At 39.8% G+C, this 11,878-nt stretch overlaps 1 protein-coding gene and 1 long non-coding RNA gene across 2 annotated transcripts; both read left to right on the forward strand.

The window, feature by feature from the left end:
- Positions 1-1,188: 1,188 nt before the first annotated feature.
- On the forward strand, positions 1,189-3,015 carry LOC139640617 (V-set domain containing T-cell activation inhibitor 1-like; the record flags this gene model as incomplete). The annotated part of the gene is made up of 2 exons (XM_071514791.1): positions 1,189-1,515; positions 2,723-3,015. Coding segments are annotated over 2 exons (620 nt in total), but the record flags the coding sequence as incomplete, so codon positions are not given.
- A 1,361-nt stretch (positions 3,016-4,376) lies between these two features.
- On the forward strand, positions 4,377-8,262 carry LOC139640619 (uncharacterized). The gene is made up of 3 exons (XR_011694929.1): positions 4,377-4,513; positions 5,170-5,274; positions 6,547-8,262. It is a non-coding gene; the product is annotated as an uncharacterized lncRNA (long non-coding RNA).
- The last annotated feature ends 3,616 nt before the right edge of the window (positions 8,263-11,878 follow it).

Below are 11,878 nucleotides of genomic sequence, written 5' to 3' on the forward strand. Positions count from 1 at the left end.
ACTTCACGTGTTTCCAATGCAAACCAACTTGTTTTTTTGTATTTTTGAATTTGAATTTTGTAGAATCAAGTGTTATTTTCTTGACAGCAGTGCAGTGATCTGCCTTAATCTGACTGGTTTCAACAGACTGACACTCATTTCTAGAAAATTCCTGAAACAAGTGAGGCTGCATTAGAAACAAGTGGGGAGGAGTTATCTCTCCTCACTGGCAGAATGTTTCTCTTGTTTTAAGAAGAGTAAGATTTGAAGACTCAATATGAGACTAAATGACTTGTTAAGATGGATGATTTTGGCAGTGCAGATGTTTATACTCCTCTACTCTCTCTCTTCTTTTGGCTCCGATGGTAAGGTGCCTCAGGGCGGACGGTGTTCATCAGAAGTCTTTGTCTTCTCCGCATTTAGGTCCAAGAAATTGACTTCCCACCACTGCTGTCTTGTAGCTTGTCTTCAAAGTTGGGAGTGTCCCCAATTGCTGTGTCATCTGAGAACTTCACGAAAGTAGTCTCAGGACAGTTGCTTCAGCAGTCGTGTGTAGAGCAGTGGTTCTCAATCTGGGGTCCGGGGACCACCAGGGGTCCTTGAAGGGGGTTCCAGGGGGTCCCCAGCAAATTGATGAATTGTTAAACTTCACTATTACTTCATTTAGAGATTAACACAATTAGAGAATGTAGAAGAATGACTGTTTTGATCATAGTTTCACTGATATATATCTCTGCCTACAATACAGATAGTCATGGAATTCTGGACAAAATAATATCTAACAATAAAAATATTCCCAGATTTGGGTCTGAGAGACAAAATCTCATCAAATGGGGGTCCGTGGCCCTAATGTGGACTAAATTAGGGGTCCTTGATATGAAAAAAGTTGAGAATCAGTGGTGTAGAGTGTGAGTGACACCGGGGAGACTACAGAGTCTTGTGATGAGCCATCGGAGAGGGTCTATTAATGATTTGTCATTATCATTTGTCCTTTGTAGGCCTCCGTAGTGCAGTGGCTTTGCTGTGCTTTATTTACAAATGTGTTGCGGTTTCTGTCGCCCTCTAGTGGTCAGGAAAATCACTTATTGCAGCTTTAAAGTCAATGTAGATTCACTCACTCCAGTCATGCCGCACCCCTCCACCCTAACATGACTAGCATCAGTAATCAGTGAGTGTGTGTGTTTTTTGTGTGTTTGTCCGTGTTCCCAGAATTCACCGTGACATGCGTGAATTCGGAGGAATGCGTGCTCCCGTGCCACTTCGACTCTGACGGCAAAGGCGCGAGGATCATGTGGTACAAGAAGAAAGCGGTGGTGAGCTGCACGCGCTACGGCGACACCGGCTTCGTGATCGGACACAACTCTCCGTCCGACCTGTACCAGGGCCGGACGGGCCTGTACGCCGACCAGGTGCTGCAGGGGAACGCCACGCTGCTGCTGAGGGACGTCACGCCGCACGACCAGGGAAAATACTTCTGCATCACCATGACGGCTCCGCGCACCGACGAGTCCAGCGTCATCTCGCTCGTAATAAAAGGTTTGTGTCGTCTGCTTCCTGGTAACATACAAAAAAAAAAAATTCTCAAATAGGGAAGGGGTTTATTCAACCTTTATTTAGTTCTCGGAAGACACACTGAGGGTTGAGACCGTCTGGTGGTGCTGAGATTACAAGTAGAGAAAATCACAAATAACACGAAAGAGGAAATTAATGAATAAATAAACAACTAAATAAACAAACAAAAAAGACAATTCAAAAAGAGAATCACACAGATCAGTCCATCCTCACAAGTACATCATTTAAAACGGGTGCAATTAAGGTTAACCAGAGTTGATATCTTTGACTGAAAATGTCCCAGGGGAACAAGGGAATCATATTTCAACAAACCCTGTAAAATATTCCAAGTATGCGGAGCACAAAACTTAAAAGCGCGGTCTTTCCGAGGTCCGTGAAGACACGCAGGACCTCAAGTATTAGACAGTCTGGGAGTGGGAGCGTGTGTGGTAGGCTCCAATATTCCAGTGTAAAAGTGAGTTAAAGTAGAATGGTAATCTCCCAATGAGGGCTTTGTAAATAAACATAAACCAATGCTGATCTCTCCTGATACTTAGGGAAATTAACAGGTGAATTTAGTTTTAAAATAAGCTGCTGAAAAAGTCTGTGCATTTCCATTCATGGAGTGAATCTGTGGAAAGGTGTAGATGTAGAAATCAAAGTACAAATATAAATCAGTTTAAGAGAATTACAAAAAGTGAGCCTTGATGAGATCTACAAAATATGTATTAATATATATATGGATATATTGATGATGTGATTATTTAATTAGAGGAAGGTGTAGGACAAAATAAGTTCTTACTTTTTCCTATTCTTTTTCGAGGATGTAATATTACAGACTACTTTTGTCAAGAATTTACCAATTTTCAGTTTTGTTGTTTCTTTTTTTGCCTATTTGGCAGATTTTCTTGTTCTTGTTTCTTATTTATTTTTTTGTTGTTACATGTTAGAAATTAACACTCATAACATGGTTCAAATACAAAAATATGCATAAACGTTGTCTCTTCTTGTCAGTTTGCCAAGTTGCATATTTTTTATTTGAACATCACATATTTCCTTTTTATTTCCTTTTAAAAAAATTTAAATTAAAAATGAATTTGAGGCAACAGCTTTTTCTTAAAACAGACAATAGTTATCGTTGGGTCTGCAAAGCGGTTTGGATCTAACAGCAAGACTATTATTATCTTTGCAGCTCCGGTGCGGGACGTCCACATGGAGCTGACAGCTGACAATGTCACCTGTGGAGCCAGAGGGATTTATCCAGCCCCGACGCTCACCTGGTCCACTGATCCTCCCACTGAGCTTCAAGGCCTCCACAACTCAACCAGAACCCAGAAGAACCTGCAGGGATTTTATGACATCCACAGTTCTCTAAGACTCATGGGAAACGAAGCCGCAAATCTGACCTACATTTGTTCTGTCAGCAGCGACGTGAGCAACAGAACGGCCATCCTGAAACGTCACGGTAGCCTAATTAAATTTTAATCAATTTTTTTTTCCCGTTACACATTGTATTTATTTTTTTAACTGTTCAATAATGTTTGTTGTAAATTAATTCTTCATGTAAAGGCAGTAATGTATCCCTGCAAACCCACCTGAAATAATGTCATCAGTCTGGGTTTAGTTTTAGTGTCCCATGATGGTCTAATTATTATTAAATCTAAATGAGGCTTTTCCACCCTGACAAGAAGAAAACTCTGTGAGGAAACACTGAATATTTGTAACTTGGCATGAAAATGATAAAATTTAAACCTTAGTCTAAAAAAAATTATATCTGCCTTCAAAAACCCATATTGGTCGAACCCTAATACATTTTTAACAATACAAAAAAAACAAGACAAAGAGGAAGATCCCTTACTCTCGATGAGTTTGTGAGATTGAGACCAAACTACATTGTTTAAACAGATTGAAAAACATGCAGAAAAGTTGCTGTGTTGTGGATTGTACCTCCAACAAGTGTAAAAATCGCAATCTCCAGTTCTCAGAAACATTAGCAGTTTTCTGCTAGCTTGAAAACACATAAACACCATTGACACCAACACAGTCCTCCACTTTCTTTCACTTTCTACGCCCTGAGTAGAGGCGGAGTTGTATGTGCGAGAATGGATCCAAACAAACAAAATACACAGACATTGATACTTTTGTGTTTTAGGTCCAGACGACATTTCGGCTTATCTCTATAAACAGATATCTGCATATGAGACGTCGTCTCTCAACTCCACTCTCGCGTCTCAAGTTGCTAATCGGACTGTAAACAATGACCGGCGCACGGAAGAGGAAGTCTTGGCCCGGATGTCCGCTGGCTACACCGGAAACCCCCAAATATTGGCCGTCGCCCCCAGAGTCTAATCAATCAGACCGATAGACGATGGGTTCAGAAGTTGCTTGCGTAGCTACGTAGCTAACTAACGTTGGCTAGCTACCTAGCTAACTGTGACCAAATATCTCAAGTAATCCGAAATAAGCTCGTCCCGGCTGATCATCTTAATTAACAGTACTTGGTGTTCCGCTGACGAGTTGGAAATGGCCGATGAAAGTAACATTAACGCTGATTTAAAGCAAAGCATTATGGGAAGGGCTAAAAGGCCTATAGTTGGTATAGCAGCCAGTAAAACAAAGCAAGCCAAGCTTTATGGGAATTATCAGTATCTGGTGAACTGATTGTGTGTTTCAGCGTCCATCCTGGCTCTCCCAGGCAGCGGAGTGATGATTCCCTGCAGCTTTCCTCACTCTGTCGTCCGGAGCTTCAACCTGACCTGGAGGTTCAGGCGCGTGCAGACGGTCCTCTCCCTGAACGCCACGTCGCGCTCGCCACTGCTGAAGGTCTGGGAGCAGTGGAAGGACCACGTGTGCGACGGCCTCCGGGCGTCCAGCGGCCTGCAGCTGCAGAACCTGCTGCTGGAGCACCAGGGCAGCTACACCTGTGAGGTCAGCACCGCCGAGGAGACGTACATCACCCAGACTGACGTGGTCTTCCCTGGAGGTAACACACCGCCCGGTGCTGCTGTGACATCAGCTGGATTTAAAGCTGCACTGGGGCAACTTCACACGTCGGCGGTTTGTGCGCATGCTTGACCCAATCATAGCCACTGGGCTTGGGCGATATCCAAAATGTAATATTGTGATATTTTGGTGGGACAGTATCGCGATATAAAATTTCCGATATGATACAATACGATATTATTGTTTTTTTGGTTGTTGTTTTTTTTTGGGGGGGGATGTATTTTATTTAATTTCTTCCAAATTACATAAAATTTCTAGGCTATAATAATAATTATTATTATTATTAACAGCCTAGAAATTTGATCTTATATTCAAGCATTGGAGGAAACAATTCCAATTTGGGAGGGAGGAGAGGAGAGGAGAGGAAAGGAGGAGAGAAAAAGCTTTGGGATGCAGCAGCCAGTTTGTATTTCACTCTTAAGTTTTGAGTCATCACCAAAATTTCAAGTGGGCCAAAAATGGTGAATCTATGACGCTTTATGATTTCGGCTGACAAGATGGGTGTAATTTTACATCAAAATCTTGCCTAGTGCAGCTTTAACAAATGATTGATCCCAGTGCTTGGGTTGATGCTGGTATTGACATATTATCTGTAATGTATGCGAGTATTGAATGATATTTGTCTTCGTGTTTCAGACGGTCAGGACTCCAATCACGTCTACATCTATGTGGCAGTCATCTGTGTGCTGATCTACCTGCTGCTGCTGTCCTACGGCACTCTGGCAGTTGTGGGCTTTAAATGTGAGTGGTTGGACCAGTCTGGTGCAGTGAAAGTATTTGGTTGAGTCACTCCAGGAGTATGTAGCATCCCAGCATGCTCTGGGTCTGAGCCAGAACCTGAACCTGAAGAACCTGCAGCTTGAGGTTCAGGTTGAATCAAACAGACTGAGGCTCTCATTTGTTCTTTATCATTTCCCTCATTCATTGGCCTCTATGCAATGATTTGAACAAAACCACCACTTGGTCTGATTTGGACCACGGCATATTAGGGCCATTGTAGGTGATTTTTTTTTTTTTTACCACAGCCGGAGGGGAGGGGGTCTGAGAAAAAAGATTATGAGATTGTAGTCAGAAATTCACCCCCCAAAAAAATACCACTCAGAAATTTGCGAGAAAAAAAAATCTGAGATTAAAGTAAGTAGGGAATGATTTTGACAAAACCTCCAGCATTCAAAGTGACACTGACTGGCCCAAAGAGGAGCAACAGTCAGAGCTCAAAACAAGGTGACAGATCTGTCACTGATTGGCCCATGCAGACGGAGACTTCATCATACGTCAGGAACGACATGTTCACTGATGCGTGTTGTTACTGATTGGCCCGAGGCCTGCCTGCTTCATTCATGGGGATGACGTGTTTACTTGTTTTTAAGTTTCTTCACATTTTATGTATTGTGAAGCATGTAGTGTGTTTTAAAGGTCCCATATGGTGTAAAGCAGGACTCCCCTCGCCTCTGTGATGATAAAGGAGTTGGATGGTCTATCTAAACATGGTGAAAGTATCAAAACGCACGGTCGCCAACTAAATCCACACAATCCATATTAGAAAAGCGAGCCTCTAAACGAGCCGTTTGGACTTCCGTAACTTTGTGGCGTCACAAAGGTTCGCTCATTATCATTTTTGTAAGAAGTAATAGACTAACAAAGTTTTTTTTCAAAGCGGTTGAGCGGTTGTCATTGTTTATTACCGGAGAGTTTTCCCTACCTGTAGCCGCCGGGCCGCGGCGTCTCATGTTTCACTCTTGAAACGGTTAGCCGATCGGAACGGAGGGGTCATTAATATTAATGAGCCTTAAAGACACGGCGACAGAAACAGCCTGTTCTTGGTAAGGCTCAGAGAGATGCTGGAAAATGTAAAAATGGATTGAGAGTGTTTTTGGTTCATGACACCACACACACAGCTTTGAATGGACCTCAAGACACAAAATAAAACTCTGGGAAGTGGAGAATATGGGACCTTTAAGTCTTAAATTTGAACTTGAAAATTAAACAGTTGAATCTGTTGTTTTCTCACAGTCAGAAGAGTGGACAGAGCCAGACTACAAGCAGAAAGAAGAAACGCTGAACTTGAGAATCTCAATCAAGCAGCTGGTGGAGTGGAAATCCAGCAATGAAGAAACTTACTGATGTGATGAGATGAAACTTTGAAACGGGTCGTTACAGCAGCAAAGGCTACAGACTACAGCAAAGAAAAATAGAATAAGAATATAGCGATTGGGAAGTATTTATTTTAACATAACTGACAATTTAAGCACATTTTAAGAGGAAATATATGAATTACAGCATGTATGTGGGGAGTCCAAAATAGCAGCAGTAGAACATACTGAGACAAAGAAAAAATGAAGTGAAAATATGTGAAAATGAAGAAAACAAATGTGAATTTACCACACATGATGTACAATATGTGCATCGTGTTCACATTAACAGGCCTACATGTTTACAGAAAGTGTCTATTCACAAATATATTCAGGTTACAGATGTAAATAGCCATGCAGGTTGGTGTGTGTGGATTATTAGCTGATCCATGAATCTAAACCTCCAGATGAAGGACAACATGTGCGTTGTCGTCCGTTCACATTGTCAGAACAGAACCAGCAGAAAGAAGCTGTGTCAGCGGTTCTCAACCTCAGGACCGCCCACATTTATGAAATCTGCAAAATAAATCTACTTACGCTTTTTTGAAGGTTGATACTGATTGACGATATTTTGTGCTGATATTGAATGTCTTTAAATTTGACCATTTTGAGGCCAAAAAAATTAAAAACAAATTCCAAGGATTCACTTTTCTCCCAGAAATGTTATTCTTATCCGGGTGGAAAAGCCTCTGAAGCAGCATTTAGAGCATCATGGGACACTAAAACTCTCCACTGAAACCCACTATGATAATAATAATACCAATAATACTACTGCTACTACTAATAGTAACAATAATATCCATGCATACTTGTGTGGAATCCAAACAAAATGTTGCATTAGAATCAATTCATGTTCAGGGCTTCCTACAGCCAGTGCAGTATTGATCAATTCCACAATAAATATGTAATCAATCAAACTGCATCATATCCATCATATGAGAGTTGGACCACATTGACCGGCTGATATCTGATTTGAAATGAAAAGGCTAATATCGGCCCCGTATATCGGTCTAACCCAGTATCTAAACTAAATATTTATTATTTATATTTGTTTGTGAAATAAGGAATATTTACAGCTTCTTTAAGGAATTAACCAAGAAAAATAGAATGAAAAGGGAAAATACAAAAATAATAATAATTAAAAAAAATACAAAAAAAAAAAAATCTGGCGTATTCATAAGTTCAATGAGAGCTTTGTTTTGGGGGCGAGTCGTCTGTTTTAGAAGTGTTTACTATTTTGCAAGACAAGGCACATATTTGAGTCATATTTGTAGTTTTTGCTGTGTAATCATAGATTTACTATATGTGTACTGTGAATTTTTATACGTATATTTTTTGCACCTTTTTAACAAAATTACAAAATGCTGTAAAATAAGAACAGAACAAAACAAAGCAAGCATCAACAAATCACCAGCTGCAGCTAAGGGAAGACTTGTGCTGCTGACTCCGTTCATGTAAACTTGATGTCTGTATTACAGTGTGTGCAATTCTGTGAAGTGAAAAATCAGTAAAGTGAAAACAAAAACAAAAAAATCTGCTGTTTGGCCAGTTATCCACAGGAATAGGAATAAGAGAAATAATAAAAATACACAAAAATACACAACAAAGTCCGCCTCCAGTAGCTGTTTTTTTAAACAATGTGAAAGAAGAAATTTTTCCTTTACAAAACAACACCACTCTTCCTCTCTTCTTCACTCTTCCACTCTTCTTCTTCTTCTTGGAATGAAGAAATCAAATTTTAAGAAGTGCATCACTCCCACGCCACACTCTGGAATCACATCCCACTCTCCTGTATCTTCCTCCTACGTTCCTGTCTTTGTTTTTCTTATTAGATAAAACTTTTCAAGCATTTCCCCTCGGATCTTTTTTCTTTACGTAGCGTTTCTTCATCGTACGTGATCATTCTCAAGACTCAGGAATATTTGCTACTGTCAGGGTGCTGTGACCTCTGACCTCTGACCTCCTGTTAGTTGCTTGTAATGTTGGTGATCTAGGAATTCAGAATTATTCTGTTGTTACACCCATTTTTAAGTTACACTCATTTTAAGTCACTCTGGATATAAGCATCAGCTAAACGCCTACACCACTTTCTCAGGAAAAGCACAATAAAAATGAGGGTGAAAAGTGATCCGGTCATATCATGTCTAACAGAAAGAGAACCAAATTATCCCACTCAATTTGAAGTGTTCTTTGCTAAAATGTGAAATAAAATCCCTGGTGTAAAGAAAGGAAAAAGTAGGCCTATCTCATTTAAAAAACAATAGACGTTGTTACATGAGTTGCTGTGACTTAAAAGAAGACGTTATTGTCTTGAGAGTGAAAGTGAGAGCGTCCTCAGACCGGTCGGACGACACCTCGCACTGTTTCACAACACATGATGTAACATGAACTGTACTGTAGATCTGCAGGGAGCAGGGAGGGGTAAACGGGACGGTGTGGGAAATCCCCTAGGACACTACTCAAACAGATATTCACGGACTCCAGTGATGCTTCTGTGAACTGGCACAAGCCTTCTTGACATATTGATGTGAAGTTTTGAAGGGAACTAATTATTGTTTAAAAGCCACAGACTCTCAAATTTAACAAAACCCCCTTTTTTCCTTTATTCAGCTTCTTCGGGTAGAGTGGGAAGGGTCGTCTGCTGAAGCGGGACACTAATCTACAGAGTCTTTTTGCAGAGGTGTGACCAAGTTAACTTTACTCAAGTCCTAAGTCAGTCTCAAGTCTTGAGGCACAAGTCTCAAGTCCAGTCCCAAGTCTCAAATCCAAGTCAAGTCCATGTCATTAATGTCAAGTCTCAAGTCTCAGTGTAGAACAGCAAGTCAAGTCAGAACAAATCAAGAGTCCAGTATCAATTTAATATCTTAAAGAAAACTAAATATCTAGGACTTTTCAATGCAATATGGTTTTAATAGGATAAAAACTTGGTAAGAGCATCATGAGTTTGATTTCTATAATCAGTTTCAACTTCAATAAAGTCAATCATTCCATAGAAATTCAGAAAACAGAATTTAAATTCAGTCGTCTGCTGGAACAAATCTCATCACTTTCAATCTAAGTCATTTACACAAACACAAGATCTCAAGTCAAGACTTTAGAAACCTTTTCAAGTCATCAGAGTACAAGTCAGAGTCAAGTCCCGAGTCACCAGAACCCAAGTCAAGTCAGGTCAAGTCTTCTCTTCATGCATCAAGTCAAGTCTCAAGCTATTCTAACTGCAACTCAGGTCCAAGTCTTCACCTCTGCCGTTTTGTTTTTGTGATATTTTTGTTGGGTCATATTGACAGAAGCCTTGTGCACAGTGTATTATCTCACTATTTGAAAGACAGAAAGATGAAGAATAGAGTGTTTTTGGCTGATGAAACACTGCCCACTACTGGATAAACTCTGGCACCAAATCTTCTGACTCTCACCCTCAATCTGAATCACTGATTATCTGATTATCACAGCCGTGCTGATATCCAGTACAACAGCACTCCCTCTCGTGTGATATTGCCTTAAATATCTTGTTTCTTTTAAACAGGCTATGCAAATAAACTATTGTATTCTGGTCTATAACAAAACCAAAAAATCATGTCTTTAAACCCATATTCATGCAATTCTGAATGAAATCTCCCTCTCTATCTCTCTGGAGTAGCAAGACTAGAGCAACTAGACTAGAGCACTGAAAAAGATGAGCATTTCTGTTTTTTCAGCAAATCTTTCTGTTGTACTTGTCTCCGTTTAAATTGTTTGTCAAATCTTTCCTGCCATTGCTTCATCATTTCATTCCAGCTTAGCATTTTTGCAATAGTTCCTCAGAGCATGATACTGTGTGACTCAACTAGACCTCCAGTCTGCACTGTGAGGGAATGAGAAGACATTTCCCTGAGATACTGGGCAACATTTCCAGTAACAGCTTTCCCAAACAGGAACACAGACATACAGATATACAGTATGCCTTATTTGCCCGCAACAGTCAATCAATCAATCAATCAATCAATCAATCAATCAATCAATCAAACTTTATTTATATAGCACCTTTCAAACAAATCAAATGCAATTCAAGGGTTAGGGTTAGGTGCTTTACAAGTGATTGACAAAACGTAGGATGTTAAAAATGGATTTAGAGACTAATGCACACCAAAACAACTAAAAACCCCATAAAAAAAAGTTAATTGAATAAGACAACAATAAAAGATGGGTAGTTAAGATAATAAAAGATAAACAATAAAAGATAATACAAGCAATAAAAATAAAATAATGAAATACTAATACTAAGTACTGAAAAATAAGTAATAATGATCAACAGTAAAATGACAAAATTATAAAACACTACATAAAAGCCAGACTGGGTTTTTAGTTTACGTTTAAAAATATCAATACAGTGCATTCCTGTATGTAACGGGTCGTGTCTGGTTTGGTTTGTTGTTTCATGGAGTTGAGAAGGTAAACTTAAATCTCAAAATTTGCCTTTTTCCTCATGTTGCTGACTATCTGCCAATTTATTTGGTTTCAGGTTTCTTCACGAAGGGACGTCTTTTATTCTGCTTCTTATTTTGGGAAACATGTTGTCTGTGACGCCTTTCCCTCGTACGTCATGGGCAGGGAAAACAGCTTTTACAATAGTCTCACTAAGAAAAATTCTTCTAATTATCATCTTTTGTATTAATGTTTGTTTCGTGCAGGGTTTATTGACGAAGCAGTCCTGAATCTTCAATGTACCAGCAACTACGTATATGGAAGTGTTTATAGTGTTTCCACTGTTTTTCCAGTTTAACCATTTCAGCAGTGAGGAATGTTATTGGAGGACAGGGCACGTTGTGACTGTGAGGTTTGTGATTGGAGAAGACATCAGAGGAGGAAGGCTGATAAAATAACCTCTGACTTAATCTGAGTTCCTAGGAAATTCTGAAGCCTGTCTGCCTGGCGACACTTCTGGACCAACTACCTGTGTATCTTTACACCTGGACTGACTGTCTGTTAGGGCTGGGCGATATGGACCAAAAATCATATCTTGGTATTTTTAGGCTGAATGACGATACACGATATATATCTCGGTGTTTTCTACAAAGTGGGCTAAATGTTCAGTTGGGCGATATGGACAAATACCGATATTGTGACAAAATTGTAGGGATGACTATTGGTGCTTTCACAAAATATTTACACAATGAGATTTTTGATAAATAATCATCAGTAATGTGGATATAATGACTAAGTGGGTAAAGGCAAAT

This window comes from Centroberyx affinis, unplaced genomic scaffold, assembly GCF_046629955.1.
Source record: "Centroberyx affinis isolate AG114_WGS23_722 - 3 ecotype Tasmania unplaced genomic scaffold, CSIRO-AGI_Caff_v1 ptg009956l_1, whole genome shotgun sequence".
Taxonomy (NCBI): Eukaryota; Metazoa; Chordata; class Actinopteri; order Beryciformes; family Berycidae; genus Centroberyx; species Centroberyx affinis.